General features: G+C 39.7%; 1 protein-coding gene across 4 annotated transcripts in view; it reads right to left on the bottom strand.

Annotated features, from left to right (window-relative positions):
• Positions 1–25,163, bottom strand: part of TAF4B (TATA-box binding protein associated factor 4b) — a 123,747-nt gene that overhangs the window by 45,933 nt on the left and 52,651 nt on the right. For 3 of the 4 annotated variants that reach the window (XM_067546385.1, XM_067546388.1, XM_067546404.1), the window contains exons 9-13: positions 24,635–24,740; positions 20,454–20,623; positions 17,184–17,314; positions 7,095–7,220; positions 5,820–5,876 (exon numbers count right to left, since the gene is read on the bottom strand). In XM_067546385.1, coding sequence (XP_067402486.1) covers positions 5,820–5,876; positions 7,095–7,220; positions 17,184–17,314; positions 20,454–20,623; positions 24,635–24,740 — 590 coding nt within the window. Of the gene's footprint in view, positions 1–2,326; positions 2,443–5,819; positions 5,877–7,094; positions 7,221–17,183; positions 17,315–20,453; positions 20,624–24,634; positions 24,741–25,163 lie in introns of those variants that run through there. The other variant, XM_067546396.1, reaches the window with a different exon arrangement.

The raw sequence follows: 25,163 nt of genomic DNA on the forward strand, positions 1-25,163 counted from the left end.
CACACTAAATCTACAGATGAAACCACTGGTAGAAGGCTTGCTGAGGCAAAGATGTTCCAGAACAGTCACTGGTGGTAAGAAGGAACAAAAAGAAGGAGGGGGAGCAGGCAGCACCCCTCATGGCAGAGCATATGTGCCCTATTGCAGAGGGCGCTAGAGCTGGCCCTACGGCTACCACAGAGGGAAAAATCTCTGGCACTGGTGCATATGGCGCCCGCACACACCATGGAATGGATATGAGCAAGCACTTGAACAAGAAAACCAAGCAGCAGGGAAGATAGATAACCAGGCAACCAGGAAGCTTTTTTTCCTGGGAAGGGGAGACGTGAATCTGGAGAAGGAGAACAAATAACCAGAGTTGTAGAGCAATGGTGAGGTGGGGATAAAAGATATAGAGGTAGAGAAGAGACATGAAGTGGAAACAGTTTTGAAAAATGAAACAAATGCAAATATTAACTGCTAAAATAAAATTAGATTCTCTCCTCTCTCTCTCAAAAAGTTGCAGTAGCTGCCACAGGGATTTTAGGATTTAAACCAGAGGGGTGGGGAGATAGTCCATGCAAGCACAAATGCTGGGGAGATGGCCCCCAAGACACCAAAATGTGAGACATACTATTAAAACCTGAAAAAAAAACCCCTCAGAATTAAAGAATTACAGTTTCCAAGGCCACAAGATCTCAGAAAAGAGGTGAGAGAAAGGGAAGCATGGAAGATGAGATTTTAGATCCAGATGCAAAATGAGCACAACCCCATATGACCAATCTGCTGGAATTTTCAGTTTACATGAAGCTTATGATTGCTTGTAAGATAATAGTCCTACACTTGGTATATCTGTAAGTCGCACTGGAATAGAAAATATTAGTAAACTAGAGAGAAGTCGTCAAACTGATATTTAAGAACATATAGCATCTGGGGAAGATATGAAGATACTTGTAAATTTCACTTTAGGTGAGGGAAAAAAGTTAAACTAGATTCTAGAATAGAATGGAATAGAATAGAATAGAATGGGGACTGGCAGAAAAATAACTAGAATGTTAAAGTTCAAAGATTCACAAAAGGGAGGTTTATCCCCTATAAGTATGAAGTAATAGACTTGAGTGGGAAAGCCATGAACAATTTCTACAGGCTTTGGGAATGTTATTACACAAAAGGCTAACATACAAGCTTAAGTAGTATAGAAGAACACATAAAATTCTTGAATTGCTAAAGGAGGCATGCTCAATAGCAGTCTAAAAAGGAATGTGCACTTTCTGTAGGGGACAATTTGCTAACACAGGTTTGCGTGAAGGAGGGAAGTAAATAAAAGCATCAAATTTAGTGTGGGCTAGATAGAGCACAGGCAAATAAGTGGCTGTTAATATAGAGATGTTAGTTAGAGTGAGGCTAGGGCCAAAAAGGTCATGGAAAAGGCAACAATTGTTTATAATCTCATTTAAAAAGCACACATCCATTGCCCAAGTCTCTGGATGCACTTACAATAAAATAATTTTTAAAAGATGTTGCAGCCAGCTGTTGGATGAGAGCGGACCCTGAATTTACAAGTATTCACTATTGTGACAAACCTTCAAAACCCACTCCCACCCCCCAAAAAACTTCTCCTGCTGTCAAAAGTACCCCACCCCCCATTAAGAATCCCTAGGATAATAGCCAGATTTGCAGGTGAAAGTGTATTGAAATGTAGGCTGGTATTATATAAAACTCAAAGAGGAGAATGCAATGCAACTATCAAGAGAGGAGGAAAGAATTGAGGGTGGTAAGAGGAGAAAGGAGAGGAGGGATAGTGTTCAGTGAATGAAGATCACGAAGTGGAAGCATGATACATTGTTCATAGCAGGTGACATGTCATTTATGAAATATAGAGAACATGGCCAAGATTGTCAAAAGTGACTGGCTATTTTGGGTACCTAACATCAGCCACATTAAAAAGAGTTTGATTTTCGGTTGGATGGGTGCTGAGTACTTCCTTTAAAATAAATAAATAAATAAATAAATAAATAAAAAAATCAAGGCCTTAAGGGGTCAAGTTAGGCACCAAAAACTGAAGCAACCCAAAGTCACTAGCCCCTTTTGAAAGTCTTAGCCCATGTGTTTCAATTGTTTGACAGTCTTATTATGCCTCCATTTCCAAGGCTGTAAAACCCCAAAGTTCCTAAGTCCAGTCTTCTACAAGCTGTTTCCAAATTTTCTGAGAACTGAACATCCCTTCAGGAAGGGTTGCATGGTTAGTTTCATTTTCTAATCCCTCATATGTTAGAGGCTTACCACCCACTGTTTAGACCTTTAATGGAAGGAAATTAAGTTGTATTTTAACAGGCCCTTACATTTTTATTTTATAGCTCTTCATGGCATGATCCTTCCTCCTTTCTTCCATGTTTCCATGAGCAGTAAGTAGTTAAAGCTGTTGACATTTAACGAATCACTGACATCCAAATTCGCTCTCCCCTTTAAAATGAATAGGGCAGTTCACATCTCAGAGCTATTCTTTCAGGTTCTCAGAAACATTGGTAAGAACTCCCAATTTCAAGAATCTCTGCCACCACAACAGTTGGAGCATTTTTTTTTTTTTAAACTGAAAATTGAAACTCTAAAGACAATTGAGAGGTCAGTCTGTGTCCTGCCCCTCCTCACCCTACTGGTTCTTTGGACCCCATACTTTGGCAAAAACAGTTCAGAGCCAGGACAATTCCGAAGTCTCTGGATCACAGATAACAATAAAAAAGCCACCATTTGTAACAGAAGGTGGCCTGGAGGGAAAAGCCCGGCAGCATTGAAAGCCTCCAACATCCCTTTAAAGCAGTGTTTGCCAAAGTATGGGACCTTTCCTTGTGTAGCACCCTTTGGAAAGACTGACCTGGAGTCCGCAGTATCCCAGCCCACAGGTGCACCAAAGCCCCCCAGATGCTCAGCTGTTTGACAGGCAGAAAGGTAGTCTTGGAGATCATAGAATCATAGAATATTAGAGTTGGAAGGGACCTCAGGAGGTCATCTAGTCCAACCCCCTGCTCAAAGCAGGACTAACCTCTGCTATATCATCCCAACCAGGGCTTTGTCAAGCCGCAGCTTAAAAACCTCTAAGGATGGAGATTCCACCACCTCCCTAGGTAACCCATTCCAGTGCTTCACCACCCTCCTAGTAAAAAACTTTTTCCTAATGTCCAACCTAGACCTCCCTCCCTGCAACTTGAGACCGTTGCTCCTTGTTCTGTCATCTGCCACCACCGAGAACAGCCTAGCCCCATCCTCCCTAGAACCCCCTTTCAGGTAGTTAAAGGCCGCTATCAAATCCCCCCTCACTCTTCTCTTTTGCAGACTAAACAAGCCCAGTTCCCTCAGCCTCTCCTCATAAGTCCTGTGCTCCAGCCCCCTAATCATTTTTGTTGCCCTCCGCTGGACTCTCTCCAACTTGTCCACATCCTTTTTGTATTGGGGGGCCCAAAACTGGACACAATATTCTAAATGCGGCCTCACCAATGCCGAATAGAGGGGAATAATCACTTCCTTTTCAAGGTTTTAATGAGCCTTTTCAAGGTTTTAATCCTGAATTATCCTCTGGCACCACAGTTTTGTGATATTTGTTGATTTCACTCTGCTCTTAGACTATTTGTGTTTGTTTTTTTTAATGTAAACAATCAGCTCTCCTCAAGTTTTCAGTAAAGTGTCTGCACTGACCAGTTTGATTTGGGCTCAATTTAACTCTCAGCCCAAGAAATGGAATCTATTAAAAGAAAAATATCCCTAGATCATTAAGTTGAGTTAACGAGCTGCATTTGCAATCTTGTGAAGCTCTATTTACCTCATTCTTTAAAAGGACACTGAAATGATAGAGCAGCAGGCAACCAGAATCACAGGACTCATGCTAAGAGCTCTATTATTCAAAGAGGTATGGCAAACCTATCCCTGGATTCTTTTGATGAAGAGGTAATTAGATGGAGCATTCAGTGGGGTGTACAAATTTGACAGAAATATGGGACAGATGGTACAAAGGCTGTTTGAACTAACATCATAGAGGTCTAAAGGACATGAACTCAGAATTAAGGAAGGACTGGGCATTAAAGTCAGATGGAGTGTCTTCACCACCACATCATCTTCTTACTGGTTTACTAATAAGTCATTTTAGAGAGGGAACTGAACAAAATATTCAGGATTAATACCATGTTACTTCTTCCTTTCTAATTTCCTACTCTAGTTTAGGATTTGTAGGCTCTTGTTACAACATTTGTTTGGATGCCAAGTAGTATATTAATCAATTCCTTACATAGAGGAATTTCTAGGTTGCAATGCTGCATGAAAGAGTCTCCCTAAAAACCAAGAAAGCACTATGCTAGAAATCGATGAAAGAAAAATAATGGAAATCAGGATGCAACCACAGAAACATTTGAAGAGATAAATTTGTTGTGATCTCAGTGACATGAGACTCAATTTGGGGAAAGTATTTAGGTAACACTCCCACTTGTAAATTGTAAGCTTGACAATTTTCTTAGCACAAGATGAAGAAAAAAAATCACATAGTAAAAGCAAGTTTCTTCCTTCTGCCCTCCCTCCTTTCTCTCATTTTATGTATTTCTCTTTCTACTTTGGTGGAAATCCAGAGCATTGATTTTAGGACTATTTTACTGGATTTCCATTTGTTTTGCCTCAGCTCCTACATTAATCCAAACAATAAGGGCCTTTAAAGCATTCATAAATAACCTGCTAGTGCTGCTGGCACCTCGGAGCCAAGTGCAGCAATGTTAAGCAACAACAAATTTCATAGTTCAAAAGGCACAGTTAAAGGAAAAGGTTGCTCAGGAAAAAAAAAAAAAATCACTCATTTAGCACAAAGATCCTTAAAAATTGCATGAAATCAGTCAAGTAACTATAGAAACCAATTTCTTCAGCTCTGTATCACACGTCTCACACCTCAATTGTCTTTATTATCATCTGCTGTCAGATCCTTAATCAGAAATGTGAACAGGCTTGATGATTTATTCAGCAGGGAAAAGAATCTGTAGGTCAAGTGAAAAATTTCACACACTCTCCCCTCCTTCTCCTCCCCCCCCCAACCTTAGGTACTTTCATTTCATTCTGTTCCCAGTAGCTCTGGGGGCAACTCCAGTGAGATCCAATATTAAGGCTCAATTAAAATAAGCTCCAATTAGTGGAGCTTTTTTCTCTCAGGCTAGAAGAGTCAGGAAATGGATATTGGGAAATGTAAAAAGTCAGCTACTGAGAGGAGGCTGCAGACATAAATGAACTTATTTGTTGATTTCTACAGTTGCTATGCAGAGGCCTCTGGGAGTAAAAGCTTAACCAGTCTAAGCTATAAACTAAAACCCCTGCAGCTAAACATGAACTGTGTGAAACAAGGGCTCCATTCCAGAACAGAAAACTGCTGGGCCCAGAAAATTAAAAGCCAGAGGCGTTTTCCATTTAAAACTAAATCCCAGTACCGCCTCCCAGCCAAAGAATTATAAGCAGTATCAGATTTACAAAACGAACAATTACCCTGGAAAAATGTAGCCTATTGTACAGTCCCAGATGCTAAATCTCAAAGTTACTTTTTTTCTAATCCCACATTATATTCCTACTAAGTGCATGGCTGTAGTTTACAAAAGAACCATTTCTAGACAGGCCTAAACTATGAAAATTAAATGTTAAAGAGAGCCCATAATTCATTGACCTCATTTGAAGTACTGCCCTTGCCTGTAGCAGTTCCTGTCCTTCCCCCAGGCCTCTGCAAATGGTATGCAACAGCAAAATAAACCCTGACCTAATTGCCAGGAGAGGGCTGCCAACCTTCCCCCAAAACAAAGGCAAACAAGGTAACTTGAAAGTCCTACCTCTTTTGCTTTCTGCTTTAATCGCAGCTGTTCTGGATCTTCTTTATTGGAACGACTCTATTAAAGGAAGAGAAAATTTCAATAGAAATTTCTAGCATGTAAACACCACAGCATCCGTTAAATATTTAATAAGTGACAATTTTCTCTTGTGATTGAATATCTTCGCTTCAGGGGTGAACGCCTCAATCCAGATTGGCTTCCCCCTCCTCCCCCAAGCCTCCCTCATCATCTGGGCCTGGCTGCCTGTTCTAGCCTGGGGGAAGCTTAAACTGAAAGTGATGCTAACGCTGTCAGTCAGGTCTAGTCTAGGCACGATGTTGTTCATGTCAGTAGCAGACTCTTAAAAGGACAGAAAGTAGAGAAGAAGAAATTGTTCTTGTTTAAGTACAGTGAGATCCTAAGTAAGTCTAGATTCCATACCCACACAAGTGATTCCAGAATATGGGTCCCAACATTTTATTCGCCTTTAAAAAAGATAAATGCACTTAAACTGAGCCAAGACCATATAGGTCATACTTAGTGGTGCAGCAGTTACACATTTTGTTTATGCTCAATCAACAATTTTAACCTATGGAACACAGACCAGAAGTGGGTCAGCTATTGGACTGAGTAGACTGCAACACTACTTGGCAAGCATTGCACCTATATAATGGAAACACCACACTATCAGCAGAAACAGTGGGGACAAAACATTTTGACTAGCCATCACGCACAGGTGTTGAGAAAGGCAAGCAAGCTGAATCCAGAAACAAAGACAAGAGGTCGGAATAAGAACGTAGAATAAGTGTTTCTTTTGGCTTTATGTTTAACCAGCAGGACTGAATGGACCAAAACACGGCCTTTAAACCTGAAAGCTTGTAGTTACAGAAATAAAAATAAACCCATAAGGAATAAAGTTTAGGTATCGACAATCACCATACCGTGTTTGCTGAGTATATTTTGTTCTTGCATTTATTTCTGGAAGATTAGGACTTTGAGCTCCAAAAACAAAAAAGGTTCAGACCCACTAGACTGGAGAACAGATGTGGGGTGGTGGCAATATTTACCCCAGGGCTTGCAAATTAGCTAAACACCCATCTCTAAGGAAAACAAAAATCCAATAAGAACCCCTTTTCTGCACGGCATTAGCCATGCTAACATGTACTTACATGTTATTATAGCAAAGTCAGGGATTGGGTAATTTAAAATAGAATATAATGAGACAGGTGTCATTGGATGTCTGGTGTTCAAAAGGCCATAATTTTCTAGGTGGCCAACAATAAGACATTCTCTCACCTTGGCTGCTCGTAGAAGCATTTCTCGTTCCTCTTCATCCTTCCTCTGTTTTTCCATGTGATCCAGCTTCTCAAGAAATTTAAGTTGTGCTCTGGTGTCACTAGATATGATGTATTTATTACTCTCCTGGAAAGAGATCTTTATGAGAGTTGGTCAAGCTTTTATACACTGCTAAAAACCTATTCTAGGTCAAATAATACAATACAGTTTTCCAATAAGTTATTTTTCAAAGCTGTAAGTACTTTCCATACAATTCTACTTGTGAGAGAATCCATTTGCATGTCTCCTCTCCATGTATAATATGCACCTTGAGGTCTGACTATTCAGCTACTTAATAGCCTTCTGTCATTAGCATCCAGTTCCTCTATTTGGCTCCCTATTCTCAGTGTCTTGTAAAAACTTAGGTTTTAGATTTATGTGATTTGAAACTGCCAGTTTATACCCCTGTGGACCATGGACCATGATCCATTTTTCCCACCTACTTAAAAATAAAACCATCTTAGAGACAGGAACTATATTTCACACTGCTGGCAAAAAATAGTTTAAATATTGTAGCATTGTTTCAGCTAGTCATTCCAAAAAGTGAATTAAGCCTTACTGGTATTTCCAAAGGTGATGGAAGGAGGGACTATTCACATTTTCCAGAGCCAACTAAAAGATATTTAGCTTGAGAACACGAGTGCATGTGTGCATGAAAGTGAGACTAGGACCCTTAGTGTACATTAAATGGTAAACACTCATTGCTCCCCTTCCTGAATTCTTTTAATGGAGCAGAGTTTTACACTTTCTAGATATAAAAGGGTAAAAACCCTTAATTTAAATGTGCAGGCCATGGCAGGTTAATTTATATTTTTGCTCTTTAAAAAATTATTATATTTAACATGCCATGTACCATCCAGAAAATATCTTTTCATTTGTTCTAGGAAGGTTACTTGAGTGTCTCCTCCTATTGGTGGCATGCTTTCCTGTTATCTCAGGTCTCAGTTTCTCTATGTACTCCTTTTCTCCTCCCTCACACTTTAAGTTGTCACCAGCCCAGCAGAACCCATTTCCCATGTTCTTTTTTTAAAAATCCTCCTACTACAGATCTGTTCATGTCCTTTGTCCCCTTCTTACATGGTTCCTGGAACATTCACCCTTTCCTTCCTCAAGCTGTCCCTGACCCAAACCCCAATGTTCTCCCGTGGTGTGATGCAGTCTTGTTAGGCAAATATTTTGGGACTGTCTTTGTATTTTAACCATTGTCATAGTGTCACAAAATCACGTGGGCAGCAACCATACCATATTCTTTTGTATATGGTGTCTTTCAGAAAAGTACCCTCAAATACTTTACAGCATAAACTTATTGTGTATTAAACTCAAACACGTGAGCAGTTCCATCTTTATAGTTTTAGTTTACACATTCTGTAGAAAGAATCCATTGCCAAACAACTATTTAAAATGGAAAAAGTATAAGACTAGTGGACACACAAGTCTCCTAAAATCCACATGACGCAACCCTCTCCTAATGCAGAATCCTCAGCCAACCATTGCCCCAGACCTAACCAATCCCTATCTCTCCCTGTGTACAGCTTGAGTCCCTCTTCTAAGAGTTCTTTGTATTGTGGTATTGCCTCAGGACCCCAGTCAGGAACCAGGGTCTCACTGTGTTAGGCACTCTAAAAAACACACAAGGTATGAGTTCCTACCCTAAAGAGCTTGTAATTTAAGTAAGCAACCCAAAGGCACATCCTTGGACCCCATTCCCCTCTGCCCTATTCACCCAGTTCTGCTATTGCTCTAGGTCTTGGCACATCCTGTGGGGAATGGTACTTATTCTGAAAGTCAGTTTTGGTATATTAGTAGAATTTGTTTTGAAGTAGCAACATAGAATCCACCATGTTGCAATACTGCTTTGAATGCCAGGTAAGTCAGCTATGTGAAATTAAAATGCTTGTGTTCAAGTTTAAGATGTTCAACTTTGAGATCCCAAAGTTAACACTACACCTGTGCAGGCTTAAAGAACAAATACATACATTTTAAAGGTGACCTGAAGACCCTTTACCAGTTTGGAATGTCAGACATACAACCTAAAGTGCCCAAATGCAAGATTTAAAGCTTTAATGCAGAAGCAGAGATTTCTTACACCAGTTCAACAGGTAACAGCATCATCCTCAACTTTTGTAGCGGAAACAGGACTCTGAAATTAGGTCTTTGAAGTAAGGGATGAACTATTTTTTTCAATTGTTTAGTTTTAAAATTCCATTATACATGGAACATGTAAAAACTGAACGTTAACTCAACAGATCTGCTCCCTCTGAACATTTGGCATCATAACCACTCATTTTACAGTGACAAAAACTATACATTTTACTCCTGTTCATACTGCAGAACCAATACTGCTATGTAAGAGCAAGATTCTGTTCTCATTCATGCAACAACATAATTGTTAAGTATCCAATAGAAGATTTAACTGTGCCCTCAGTTACACCTGTGCAATTCCAGCAAAGACATTGTGGTTGCACAGGTTTAACTGAGGACAGAATTTGGTCTGCATAAGCTGCTATTGCGTATCACAAGCCAGAAAGCTGGATTCTCACATGTCAGGTTGAATTTGCATGGCTTGCAGTTCAAAAAAAATCTTTTGTTTTAAACTGAGCATGTTTACTCTGGAAGTAATTGAAAGGCAAACAGAAACCAGTGTGACACCCCAAGAATGTTTTCAGACTAGAATTGCACTTTAAAGTCAGTTTGTTTGTAGTTTATGCCTACACACACTGGCTGTTATGGGATTTTCAGTTCACTCCCCCAATCAAAACCATCAATTCTTTTTTTTTTTTTTTTTTTTTTGGGCAATGCACAAAGTCTTAGACTAAGCTGCACCTATGTCCTTTTAATATGTTGGATAGAATGTACACAACTCTCCAAATATTTTACTTTAATTTGGCAATTATATGTATAAAGTTATTTCAGCACTCACTAATGAAGTGTCTCTGCAGCAGCTAGCTTATAGAGGGATTATGAGGCATGTCTTCAGTGGGAAAATACCTGGCAGCAAGTTCAAAAGCAGTTATGTTCCCAGTATGTGACTTGCTGTTTCCTTACTCAATTATTATGTTGTTGTGAATGAATGGGAACTGACTAAAGCAGTTGTGGTTTAGTATACCAATCCTACAAAGAATGCCCCCCCCCCAATCAGAAGAACAAAGAAAAACAGAGGCCCTTTGAGGAGTAGATGGTTCTTTCTAGCGAAAGAAACCAGTAAGAGGAGGGAGCATTAAACTCCTATTAATAAGGGCCAGTGCTGTCATTTAGATAGAACATGCTGCAAAATGTTCTGACAGCAGCTATCAGTTGAAACCCTCTCTGAAAATGGCCACCATCTCTCCTTGTTCTTAAAAGGGCGGAAGCTATAGTTGCTCAGGGAAGATGGTGGCCCCATATGCCATGAAACAGCAGGGTCACTCAGTCCTGTTGAGAACAGGCTTTGCAAACTAGACTTCGACCCCATTGAAAACAATGGGAGATGCTGGCCATTTTGAAAGGAGCACCTCTCCATGGAATTCCCCATAGTACACCATTGTATCCTTCTCCCTCTGCAGGGAAGAATGGGGAAAATTGGCCACCAATTCTAAAGAACACTCAAGTGTAGCACATGAACATTTCATTTTAACTATATGGAAAGTTTGATGAGTGTTCAGTTATTGAGATTATAGGACAAAGAGGGCTGGCAGTAGCTACTAAGTTCCTTAAAGGACCTATATTGTTTTAATTCCTGAACAGATTAACAAACATGCTGAGTACAGAATGAAATTTCCAGAGAAGTTATGAATAAGTGCTGAAATCTGAGGGAGGATATATTATGTTTTTCCTATATGAGGAGTTGAAACCCTTGCTTTATGTGAAACACTCAACTTTCTGAAGTTGCTAGAGATGCCTCTTAAAGCAAATGAGAAGTTACATTGTGTTGTACAGCTATTGCACATTGATCCATCCACACAGAGTCCATCAGCATGTAGGGAACATTTGTACTACTCATGTTTCAATGCAGACAAGCACAAGTATCTTTTGTCAGTGTTGTTTAATTACTTAAAAGACCATTAGGACCCTTTTGAAAGGCCATACAATCCTTTAGCTTTTCCTGCCTTACTATTCACAACTTCTTCCATTTTATTCAATTTACTTAAAGCTTTTCTTAGATGATACAGTATTTACGCTTTCCAAGTAGAAACCTGGCCATTTATTCCTGCTATGTTCTCTAGTTTCTAAGCCATGACCGAATTTGACCTTGTACACCCTAACTACATGAATACTTTCAACAAAAACCTACCAAAGGCTATCAAAGGCTTTTTGAAAGACATCTACTGCTCTCCTTTATTTATTTTGTTGATTGTCTCAAAGAACTAATAGGTTGGAAAAGCATGTTTACATTTACAGAGCTTAAAGTCCATATATATTCTCCAAGCTGATATTGAGATAGAGGGGGCCAGGAATATGTCCAAACCCAAATTACACAAACGGTTTGTCTAGCAGCAGGCTTACTTCGGGACATGAACTTCTCATACACAGTTCATTTATTGTTTCATTCTTGTGGTCTTCCTATTGCTGCATCTCATTATAAAACTGCATCAACATCAACATCCAAGAAGATAGCTGCCGAGATTGGCTAGCTTGCCCTCCTTCATTGATTTGCATTAACTACCAGTTATAAAAGCTGAAAACTTAATATCTTTGTAGTGTAACTAGCCTTACCCAAGGATTCACGTGTTGTAATGACTAAGCACAATAGAGCTAAAATTTTAGAGGTTATGGCAGCTTCAACAGTTTCCTTACTTTGAGTGTATGAGAATACTATAGCACATTTTATATCAGTCACTTCAATAAAAGTCACATTGAAAAAATTGCATCAGTGACTAGCAGACAAGATGCAGAATGAGGAATGTTCATTTCATAGTGGACTCAAATACAGATTTTTCTGTACAGACTCTTTCTTTAGAAGGACTAGAACAAAAACAAAAATACCATGCACATCGCCCTTTACTTCTCTATGCAGCAAGGGGAAGAATTACTTGCTTTTGGCCTGACAACTTCCAAGAGGATTTCCCCCATTTTTACCACTCCTATTGTACAATATGGGTGGAAGTTATTTTAAAATAAAAATATAATCTTTGAAGAGTTACATGATGCATCTCATATCCTACTGTAGATGCAGATGTGAAATTTCTCTTTTGCACATGCAAGTCTGAATTTGTCAACACTCACCTGGCTGGCAGAACATACACAACATGGAAATGCATTCCCATGTTGCAAATGAATACCTACCCAAGATCTGAAAAATCAGGCCCCAGTGGAGAGGAAGGAAAGGAGAATTACACTGAGGCCACATAAACCTAGAAGGTTCGTTACTTTCTACATTTGTGCCGTAAATTTATCACACTTCAGGAATATATATTTTGTAGTCACATTATGAAAAGAGGTAGCTCAAAAGTAATTTATATTATAGTGGAGCTCATACAAAAAAAAGCTAATCTATGCAAAAACAGGTGCCTAACAAAGTCTTGTTTTTCAGGGCCTGCATTTTTGCTTAAGACTATCCACATGATTGTGAACAGTTACAGTTTTTATTTTGAGGAAATTGGACATCTGGTGAAGTGTTATAATCTTTCTATCTTTGCTTCTGGCAACTCTTGATCTGACTGGCTCTCATTCCATTAGTCAGAAGTAGTCAGATGTCTACGTGCCACTTTAAGACCATTGGTTGAAAATTGCCATTTGCAGTATGCTAAAAAGGCATGGCTCTCCAATATTTCTGAAAGCTTTCAGGTTCTGCTTCACTTCATTTGTGCAAACAAAACAAAACAAAACAAAAAGTTTCCAGTTTCCAAGTCTTCGAACATACAGAGATGTCAAGTTCTGCAAACTTCCAGATGCTCTTCTCATTAGGAGTTGGTACACTATTTCCAGATTGGATTTCATTCCATGTCATCTTTCTGGTTTGGAACAGCATGTTCCAGTACTTCAGATATTACTGCAGTACCTGGCATTGTCTATGTATTTCCCACTCTGATATTGCCTCTTTCATGTTTACTAATCTATAAAATGTATTGAAAAATTAAAAACCTCCATGTGACCGAGTGCATTCACCTCTAGTGAGCGCCTCCTATCAGCTGGGCGTGATCCCTCTTTCCTTTCCCTGCTGCCAGCGGCCCTCGTCAGTGGATCTTCAGTGGCTCAGCCCACCATCTAAGTCACTCAGTTAATAGTTGAACGGACGGAAGAACCCCTTCCTGGGTAGAAGGTCCAGTAACAAAGGCACAGGGACAAGCCCTAATGTCTTTAGCCCTGTCTCTGGACTCAGTTCTCAGCGCCTTCTAGGTTCGCTTTAAGTCCATGCTTGCCCTGGTATAGAGCAGTCTCCCTGGATACTCTTTGCCTTTATCAGGTCTTATGGTTCCAGCTCTCCAGCCCATGTCATTCCTTCAAGTTCAGTCCCCTTCTGGGGTAACTAAGTCCGGAAAATGGTTGGCCCTCTGCAGGATCTTCAGCCCTGTCCTGAGCCCTTTAAATTCTAGAATTGTGCTTGGGCCTCTAAACTAAACTGGTCTCCTTCTTGCAGCTTTGACCACTTCGCCAGTGGGTGGGTTGGGGAGAACCAGGCCTGCCCACTACTCTGGGTCCTAACCCAGGGACCCTACAAATAGCCACATGCTACTTCCTTTAATACCTGCTGCTGCAGCATTCCCTGGGCCTTTTCCTGTTTATCCCCATCCTCTTCACCCTTACCTCAGGGCTGAAGTTCTCAACTCTTTTGCTTTCTCATCAAGTGCCAATGCCACCAGAATCCATCTTCTGATTCTCCACTGAGCTACAGCAACCAGCAAGGAGCACCCCTCCTTACACCTCTGGTCCCAGCCAAGAGGTGACTAGCTCAAACCATGCAGCTCCTTTTAACGGAGACTGCTGCGCTCTGGCTTCTTCCCTGCAGCCTTTCTAGGCAGACATGGAGGACTCAAGTTCTCTGCTCCTTTCCTGGGTGGGACATGGTAGGACTGCTACCCTACAGCAGGGGGCCCTCAAAGGGCCTGGCACATCATCACACTCCTGTTAAGTTTCTCTAGTTAACTTAGTTGACACTATAGAACAGAATTATCAGACACACAGATGAACACGATTTGTTGGGAGAAGAGTCAACACGGCTTTTTGTAAAGGGAAGTCATACCTCACCCACCTACTAGAATTCTTTGAGGGGGTCAACAAGTATGTGGAAAAGGGTGATCCAGTGGATATAGTGTACTTTAATTTTCAGAAAGCTTCTGATAAGGTCCCTCACTAAAGGCTCTTCAGCAAAGTAAGCCATCATGGGATAAGAGGGAAGGTCCTCTCCTGGATCAGTAACTGGTTAAATGATAGGAAACAAAAGGTAGGAATAAATGGTCAGTTTTCAGAATGGAGAGAGGTAAATAGTGGTGTTCCCCGGGGGTCTGTACTTGGACCAGTACTGTTCAGCATATTCATAAATGATCCGGAAAAAAACGGGTAGCATGAAGTGGAAAAATTTGCCAATGATACAAAACTACTCAAGATAGTCAAGTCCAAAGCAGACTGCAAAGCGTTAAAGGGATCTTACAAACCTGGGTGACTGGGAAACAAAATGGCAGATGGAATTCAAGGTTGATAAATGCAAAGAACGCATGCACATTGGAAAACATACTCCCAACTGTTCATATAAAATGATGGGGTCTAAATTAGCTGTTGCCACTCAGGAAAGATCTTGGAGGATGAATAGTTCTCTGGAAAGATCCATTCAACATGCAGCGGCAGTCAAAAAAGCTAACAGAATGTTGGAATCATTGAAAAGGGATAAATAATAAGACAGGAAAATATATTATCTCTTTATAAATCCATGGTATGCCCCCATCTTGAATACTACGTGCAGATCTGGTCACCCAGCTTTAAAAAAAAAAAAAGATATTGGAATTGGAAAACACAGAAAAAGGCAACAAAAATTATTACGGGTATGGAACAGCTTCCATATGAGGAGAGAATAATAAGACTGCCTTTTCAGCTTGGAAAAAAGAGACAACTAGCTGAGAGATATGACAGAGGTCTATAAAATCATGACTGGTGTAGCGAAAGTAAATAAGGAAGTCTTATTTACACACAAGAACTAGGGATTACCAAATGTATTAATAGGCAGCAGAATTAAAATGAACAAAAGGAAGTATTTCTTCACACACCACACAGTCAACCTGTGGAACTCCTTGCCAGAGAATGTTGTGAAGGCCAAGACTATAACAGGCTTAAAAAAAAAGGCAAGTTCATGGAGGATAGGTCCAGTGGCTATTAGCAAGGATGGGCAGGGACGCAAAACCACACTCAGAAGTGTCCCTAGCCTGTTTGCCAGAAGCCAAGAATGGGCAATGGGATGGATCACTCGATTACCCGTTCTGTTCATTCCCTCTGAAGCACCTAGCATTGGCCATTTTTGGAAGACAGAATATTGGGCTAGACGGACCGTTGGTATGACCCAGTATGGCTATTCTTATGTTCTTAATTTCCTTCCAACATGCAGCTTGATTTGTAAACAAATCAATTTGGCAACCATATAAATGGCAAGGTCCTAGCTCTCCAAGGATGTTTTCACTGATTTATAGATTAAGAAAAGCCTTCTGAAAGTCACGTGCAGGATATTTATCATTTGCACTTGAATGACCACTACTATAGGTAAAATCAGATTTACATTAGGATCATTCCACTCAGTGCTGATGGACAGAGTTGGTTTAGCAGTGAGAGAATCTTATCCGAATGCAGCTGTATGGGAATCCTGCAGAAGCTAATGTTTCTTTCCCTGCTGTTTTAGTTTGTTTTAAATGTATACAGCACATTGACATGGAACACTGTCTGAATGTTCATGTTTAAACAAAACAGCTACTGCACAATAGTCCATTTTAGAAATGGATATTTCCTGGCCATTAACCTTTTTAAGTATTAAAAATACCAGCCCATTTTTCCTGCAAACTTTGTACATTTTTTTATTTAAATATAAAGATGTTAGGATTCTACCATTCATTGTAATTATTTTTAAGCCAAAACAATAACTACAAAAAGAAAACAATTACAACTACTTCTGTATGTTTCCTTCAAAAAAGGAAGGACTCAAATAGTTTTATGGGTGCAGAGACAAGATGAACTACCTTATCAGAAAAGTAGTTATTACATTTAGAGGGGTTGTGATGACTACATGTCCTTGGTTTTGTTTTGTTGTTTGTTTGTTTTTTTTCAATGGGGGAAGGTTCCATTTAGATGCCTATGGCATTACCCCTAAACTTCGTGTGGTTTTAATCTGAAATGTGTCTAAAAATGGTATTGGAGGTTCCATGTTTGTAGTCTTTCAATTACTTCCATATGAAAGGAGTCCAATTTACAAGTAACTGCCAGTCCTTCGAACAACCTGAAATCAGAAAGCCAAGCTGTTCTATCAAGCTCATGCAGAATTACCAGCAATGAAAGTTCTGTAGGCCAATTCAGCCCTGTTTTACACCTGTGCAATATCACCGCTGGGGGCAAGAGAGGTAGAGGGAGGAGTGGTGGCACAGGCGAAGCAGGGAAAGAATTTGGCCCTGCATTTGTAACTTAATTCTCTTGACATGTGGGACAAAAATAGACCCCAACTCACTCTCTCAAAGCAGCAGACCTTTGCCCCTGTTAGCACTGTAGAGTCAGCAAGTATTAGCACCACCAAAGTCAATGCAGACCAAGTGGCCATATGAAAAGCATTTAGTTTTTTTGGAAATGGTTCAGTAGTAAAGTGCTTGAGAGAGGTCCTTGCATTCAAGTTACCATTTCCATGAAACATTTGAACTAGGGATGTTTTTCGGTTTATCCCTATTTTAACTGTTTTATGTGCACATCGCTAAAATGTACCTAGGGAAACATCAGAATCAATTACAAGCCACAATTAACAGTAGCAAGCCTTGAAAATAGTCTTGGGCTAGATTAAAAACTTACACAGCATATATGTGTTCACACAGAGAGAAAGTTTACTTACAAGGTTGCAAAAGAGGACCAACTTTAGTGCAAAACTTGCAAAACTCGCTTAATTTCTTTTACCTTATAGGCTGTCATTCGATGCTGAGCAATTATAGTCAGTTTTTCTAGGAGCCCTCGTAATCTCTCCTGCGTAGCGTGGGAGATCAAGCTCACAACATCAGAGTTAGGTTCCATAATGTCATGCCTTTTACCTGTGGAAGCAGAGAAAATCCATTACGTGTTTTAGTAGTAGCTGATAATTGAAATAATTAGCACAGCAGGTATTCTGTTCCCCCTGGAAGTCATACCCATTACCAATAAAGGTTTGGAGATTATGATTTTCCTGGTAAAGTCACAACTTCAAAGATCTTAGACATTACATTAATAAAACTTAGCCTGGAGCTTCAGAAAATATAGACATTGTTTCACTTAGCCTCTAGAATCATTCTCCTTGCAAGGTCATTTATAGGACAAAGTTAATAAGAACACAAATCAAGCCTTGTGTTCAGGGGGAGAAATAGTAGCTGTAGAAATTAGTGCCATATTCTGTTAATTTCAGTAATTAAAAAAAATAGAATTACATTTTGCCCTGTTTGACACTGCTTGTTAACAACTCATGACATTTATTTCAATGAGCAGAGATTTTTTTTTTTGCAGTGTACTCCAGGCATAGGAATCTAGGCCTCCTCATCTACCTCTGACCAAACAGCATATATCACATTAACCTGGGACTCAAGGTAGTAGCTTGGGGAATATATATATCTAGTCCAGCTGCGGTCATAATGCATCACCTCTGACCTGTCCTCTCGGGTTGCCACTCCCCTCCCTCTTCCCTGATGAGCACTACTGCCTCTCTCCATATTTCAACAGCTGCTATCAAAAAGGGAGACAGTTTTGAGCAAAACTGCTTGGACCATACACCCGAGGCTAAGTGTCACCTTTGCAACCTTCTCACAGTTGCAGATAGTCAATGAAGTATTCCTGTGGTTGACACAATCAACATGTCAGCACATCTACACACACAGGTACCGGCACAACTGATTTTTTTTTTTTTTTTTTTAAAATAGACAGCATGGTTTAGCTACTGATTGCCAATACATAACAGCATCAATACAAAAAGTTGTAATTTTCTTGCCCTCTCCCTGAACATAGAGACTGTAGGACTTTACCAAACAAAATAGTATGCATTTAAAATGTAAATGGTATTATTCACTAAAAAGTGAAGTGCTCAGAATGTAGCATATACTCTGAAATAATCACCTGTTTTGCATGCCTTTATTTTCATTTAATGATAGCACCCATATAATATGGGGCATTATCGTTCATGTAGTTGCAAAGGGCCCCATGATGTTGTTGTATGTCTGATCAAACTGCATGAACTTTTTTTTTAAATCATAAAAGCTGGTAAGTAGTAGGAGTCCAGTTTTAGACAATACCGTGTTTTGGGACAACATTAATTTTAGTTCTGACAGCTTTCAAAAACTAGCCCACCAAAGATGAAGGTGAAACAAATATGTACTGATGTACTTGAAATTACAAGCCACTTGAAATCATTATTCTTTAATTGGTTCTATTTACTTTTTAGCCTAGTCCATTTACCACTGCTTGCTATATTTCCTTCACCCTCCCAACCTAAAACTGTGTGTAATTTGAACTAGAAAATAGCTTTCCTTTATGGAATGTATCAGGTTAAGATTACATGGTTAGGCACTAACATGAGGAAATACCAAAGTTCACACATTCAGCCTTAACTGTGCCCCTTTGTCCACACTTTGCATAACAAATACAGGCTTTTAAGTTATTAACATACTATGTTTCAAATTGGAAAAATGTTTCCTCCCAGTTTTATTGTCATAATGGTGTAGTATCTCTTTACTAACTTACAGGAGCTTCCAAGATATTTATTAAATGTGTCACTACTTATGTATTACACATTTTCTTTTCTATTAGCAGCATTGCTTTCCCTACATACATTTCAAGTTAACTAACTATAAAGCTCAGTTATTAAACAGCTAGGTTTTCTATTTTATATTGTAAACAGTATTTCCAGATTAAGTATACTTCTCACACAACACTCACATGAATTCTGACTAAATGTATCACATACTATAAGCAGATATTACAGACGACTAAGGGTATAGAAAGATTCTATGATTATATTTTGAGAACTAGTATAATCACGTAATTGGACTTTTGTAACACAAGAGTTTACGGATGCATATACAAATTTTATTATTTCCTGACAGTGTTTACTGTAAAAACTTAGCGTTCTATTAAGGCAACTATTGCAGGTGGAGACTAAACAGCAAAAAGGGAACCACTTTTTTTTTAATAAAACATTCATCTCAATTTATAAGAGCATCTAATAGTGACAGTCAGAACTAGGATCTCATTCTGCTAGGCACTGTACCAACATGTGCTCCCAGCTCTGAGCAAACTAACAGTTTACTGTTGTTACTGAGGAACACACAAAGGTTGGGGGAAAGACGCAATCAAGTTTTTACAATATATGCACTCGGTGTATATTCCCAATGTTATTCATAAACACACAAATAAAAATACATACTTAAAGCATAGTCGTGCCCCAGCTGCCCTCAGCCCAGCTCTTTAAAATGTGAGCCGAGTTCTTGCAGGCATTGAAGCAGAAATGGTCTTAAAAAAAAGAGGTCTGAAGTGAAAGCAGTAGTTTTTAGCATCAATGCATGCCAACAAACATGCTTTTACGATCAAGTGCCATGAAGACACTGAAAAAGGATTGTTAGAATATGGCACCTTCCTACTAAACAGATCTGTTTCCTGTGTATAGGCAGGTATGATGTTTACTTCTGGTCATGTGAGCAGGATCTTTAACACTTGTGTAAGGAGGACATATTTAACAGTGAGATTTCAGAGCCTGACAGCTGCCACTAGGTTGGGCAATTATTCATACTCCCCCCTGGTAGGAGTTGCATTCGTAGAAAGCTGATCAGCATCCCGTACCACTATGCCTGTGTGTAACTGATACTATGCAGTACCTATTACACTTCTCAATCAAAATTAAAAAGGTGCATGAACAGAAGCTGTGCCTTTGTTGCTGTTCAAATTAAGGTTTCTCATTTTTTCTTCAGATTATCCTGCAGAGTGTGTTTTGAATGCCCCCCAAAAACGTTTAGGACAGATTTCCTGATTGGAAGGTCAAATAAAGATGAAGTGTGGTTGTCTTGTTTTCCAGACTAAATAGGAATTTATGAATTTAGTATGAGATTATAATACATTAATCTCATTTTTCAAAAGAGTGACATATGTCAAAGTAAGTAGCCTTTAATGTAAGCATTGAGTCCAGAATGTCAATTACACATGCTTTGGTCTCACCTATGTCTAAGATCTTCTTTTGCAAAGCCTCTGAGGACAGAAATGGTTCATCTGCACAAGATCGGATCAGTGTACCAACCACTTCAGAATTTGTTGCCAAGATGCAGGCACTCTCTTCACTTAGGTTGACCCCAGCCATAGAAGTCACATCATTGATGTCATCTTCATCCCTACCAGGAAAAAACAAGCAAACTTATTTGATGCTTTTGTTCTTTCCATCATGTTCTGAAAGAGCCTTTTGTATTGCTGAACAGTTACAGTTTATGCACAAGTACCTGTATAGAATCATCCCTATGCATCAGTGGGCAAACATTCTACTATATCTTCAATATTCAGTGAAGTTTCTGCCCCTTTTCATTTATCTACCCTTACAACTAGGTAGTTTCTACATAGTTTGTTTAGAGAAAAGGAAACTGATACTCAAACCCATTTAATTTATTCTTAAGGGCTTGTTTACACTCGCACTTATGCTGGCAAAACTTATGTCACTCAACGGGGTGTTTTTTTCACACCCCTGAGCGACAAAAGTTGCGCTGGCATAAGCGCGAATGCAGACAAGCCCTAGGCACTGACAGACTTGTACCCCAGCTCAATGTGTTAAGAAAAGGGTTAAAGCCAACATTATCAGAACAGGTATTGACCAGTGAGGATTTAAAACTTAAGTCACCACTGACATTCACCGGTAGTGGTTGAGCAATTTCAAGTGTGTATTCATAATGTATTAGCAGAATAGAATTCCTAATCTTTCAGGAAATGTGCAAATTAGCCCTTCAATGCATGGTAATTAAGTGCTAATTGATCTTCACAAGTACATTCCAAATTCCTCTCTTCCTAATGACCATCATCTCACCACAGAATCTTTGGCTACAGTTAAGACGGTGACCCACTGTGGTATAATTACAGCTACCCCCATGGATCAGCCTGTAAAGGAGGTGATGCACTCAGCGTACCTATCAATACAGCATACACGCTAAGCCACTGGACTTAACAAAAGCTCATACTGAAATTTGGTGCTTAGATCCTTCAGGTATGGGTTCTACTGAAAGACTCGCATCTCCGGTAGTGTTTCATACTATGATAGTCCAAATGACCCTCCTTCTCTTCTAACTTGCAGTTTAGTGCTCAAGTAAGGGACTGATGGAATATATGGCTAAATTATAACATGCTTCCTCATGTAGTGTAGCTCTACTAATGAATCAATTTCAACCTGCAAAAATCCATTTCTCTAAAGCAGCCCTGCCAATTACTAGTTTCTATGATATTTTTAATATGCAAGAGAAAAAAATATGATGAAGTGCTTAGGTTTACACAAAAGTAGGCTTATTTATCCTTGCAATTTAGAGAAAGATTTCAACTCTTCTCTAGTATGTGAAATAGGAATGCAAATTCACTGAGCCATTGACGTAGGTGAAATATCAGTTTGCACATAGCTGAATACAGCACCATGTTCCTTACAAAAAAGGAAACAAACTCCACTTTTGTTGTAAAGGATCAATGTTAGTGTTGAAAATAGATATTAAACCCATGCTTTTCACTGTTCAAAGAAACTACATTTATTTATTTATTTCAAGTCGGGTGCTATGTAATTAACGCCAGTTAAACACATTTCAATTGAAAGTTAAAGGCACACAATATAGCGAGAATCTAACTTCTGTTAGCTATCACACTGAAGTATTTTCAAGTTATTCCATTTAGTGTTCATACTGGAAGATGTAAATGACATCTATATATAAAAATACTATTCCACAGTAATTTCTCTTAACTCTCCTATATTAGATAGTGTGTTGAACCCCTAAGAAACAGCCCTTTTAAATGGTCAGAAATACATGGTTAAAGATGTTATCAGTCTACCAGAACATAAGCAAAAATATTACACATACACCTTGTTGTCTGCTTATCTCTACTTGAAGCTGAGATTCTCACAACATTTGTTAAACTGCAATGGAAGCCAGGCAATGAATAGACGTACTTCATTGTGTGAACTTGACTATATGTTAGATGAAAAGCGAGTCTCTGGCACCCTCTGGTGTTTAACTATACCTGTTTTCCTTATCCAATCTTTTATTTACTCCATTTAACTGAAAGGAAAAGAGGAAGGCTAGAAAAGATCAGTAAGTCTATCCTACATTATATTGACCCTGGGCTACCAATCAGAATAAGCATATAGCCTTTAGATTCCACCCAGATGAGACTGATAAGCTTAGTAGAAGGACGACAACGTGAAGAATGGGCAAGAATTGTATCAGCACTCACATGTGGGAGAGAGACCACCAACAAATGCAGACAGCTGCCAGCAGGGTCTTCTGTGAAGGCCTCTCAACAGTGGTTTCTTGCTCCCACCCTTTGTCTGACAGGCCCCAAATTTGTTAGCCTTCCAGACAATCAGCAAGGCCCAGCTTTTCACAGAAGTTGGGGGGGGGGGGGGGGGGGCGGGGGGGACGGGACGGGACGACGGACCACTACTGTATTTCTGCAGTAGGTTATATTTAATATTATAAATATCTATGGGGTCATTTATTATAGTTTTCAGTTCTGTAAGAGCTCTTTAGTGGCCAGGGATGACAAAAATAATAGGAAAAAGGTAAGGGAAGTGCCAACGTTAGAATCAAAGATTTCAATTGGTAAAGAAATATTTCTCAAATGTTTGCTTGAGCAGTAGTTCCATGGCATCTATAGTAAAAACAGGAGCCATTAGCATATACTGTAGACTCCCAATTTTCAGAAACCTGATTATCTGAACCTCTGCATTATCCAAATCCCAGCATGCTGAGAACAAGGAAGGCATTCGGATAATGCAGCAGTTTGGATAATAGAGCTGAGACCCCACCTAGCCACGGGGGAGGCCACCCTGATGTTGAATGGCTCCTGTGGTAGTTCACGGAGCCCCCTGCAGACCTGCTATCAGCGGGGCTGTGACAGCAGACGGCTCCATGCACTGCTGCTGGGTCAGTGACACCTGATGCCTGTAGGTGAAAGATGAAGGGAAGGCTGCAGTCCCAGCAGGGCAAAGAAGAGCGCTAGCCATGGGTCTCTCCCTGCTCTGACCAGCCAGGACTCACAGCCTCACCCCCCAGCTCCTTGCGCCTGCAGTAATTGAGAGGGCAGGAACGACAGAGGGGCTATACAGGGCTCCTGGGGCTAAGCCTAGGTTCAAGTCCAATTTAAGTCAGAAGTGGAACTGTTTTCGGTAGTTTCCACCACCACCTCCCCCTCCTCTCTCTGTTCCAACTTTTCAAAAGTGAAACTAACGTTGTAGTTTTGAGATCTAGTGAGTTACTGGGAATAAAATCTTTAAGTATTCTAGGGATTTAAACGCCCAGGTATATGCTGACAGCTACAATCAGAGCTTTAGCAAGAGACTTTTTCATTACCCCCTCTTAGGCTATGTTTACACTGGCGGTGGCAAAAATCGCTGCCACCAGATCGATCTTTCATGATCGATTGAGCGGTCAGTGAGACCCGCTCAATCGATGAGGGAGTCGACTTAAGTCCACCTCCTCAACTAGCATAGCGCTGAGCCTACGGGAACGCTTTTCCCGTCAGCTCAGCGCAATGTGAACAGCGCACAGAAGCAGTCGATGGGAGTTATGCAAACTACTCTGCGTAGTTTGCGTAACTCCCGTCGACTGCCGCCGAATTTCCAGGTAAGTATGAACCCGCCCTTAGATACTTGCTGCTTTAGGTAGAGGTAAGATTCCTTAAAAGCTCCCAACTGTATTAGAAGGTTTCCAATACAGCCCAAATTACAGTTCAGTGGTATCTGGCTGTTTAGACTGAGCAGAGGTTATGTCAACCTCAACTAGTACAAGATAACAGTGCAATAGGCTACTTACTACTGATCTCATAGGGCAAAGTATTGACAGGCCTCCTCGCTATAAAAGCATCATCAATACAATGTTATAAGGCCAACACTGTGATAACAGCATGCGGATAAAATCCCAGACCCAACAGTACAATTCCTATACAATTAATACAAGTCTCTCAATTTTCAGGTCAATGTTTTTAGGTTCTTCCCCTCCCCGCCCCCAATCTCATCATTAAGAGAAAAAAACATCCATTGGAGGTCTCTAAATTATTTATTGAGGCATCATTCCCCATATTTATACTGCTGTCAGTCTATTCCTTTTATTGAAGTCTTGCTTCCTACAGCCACGCAAACTTCCGACTTTGTTTATTTTTACCTGAAGGATGTTGTTCCATTCTCTTTTATTTTATTTTTCTGAGCAGGAGATGCTTGAAGCGACAGAATTTTGTTTCCTGGCAGGGTAATTTGTTTCAGAATGGAGCCTAAAAAAAATATGAACATGCCACAATGAAAAACAAAATCCAAGATGACTATTTATTCAGTACATATTCTAAAACAAAAAAGTCTTAGTCTCAGGCTGAAGAGCCAATTATATCCATTTGGAAACCAGACACTCAAAAGTATGACATCCTACATATTTGGCAAGGCTAACAGGTTAATTTTTTTTTCTCTTAATGAAATAGTATTTCACCATCTTATAGCTAACCTGCACAAGTCATACATCCCACTGCAAGAATGAGCCAGCTGAGAAAATTGTAACCAAAATGTACTCCATTACACATTAAATTAACTCTTATCTGCAGAAGTTTCACTTAATACCATGTAGCACCATAAAAAGTTTACAGAAACAGCATCAATTTGCTGGAATGAGCATACTTGGAGTACTCAAAATAGTAAAAACACCT

Source organism: Emydura macquarii, unplaced genomic scaffold, assembly GCF_026122565.2.
Source record: "Emydura macquarii macquarii isolate MOO-44397 ecotype Brisbane River unplaced genomic scaffold, CSIRO-AGI_Emac_v2 contig_212, whole genome shotgun sequence".
Lineage (NCBI taxonomy): Eukaryota > Metazoa > Chordata > Testudines > Chelidae > Emydura > Emydura macquarii.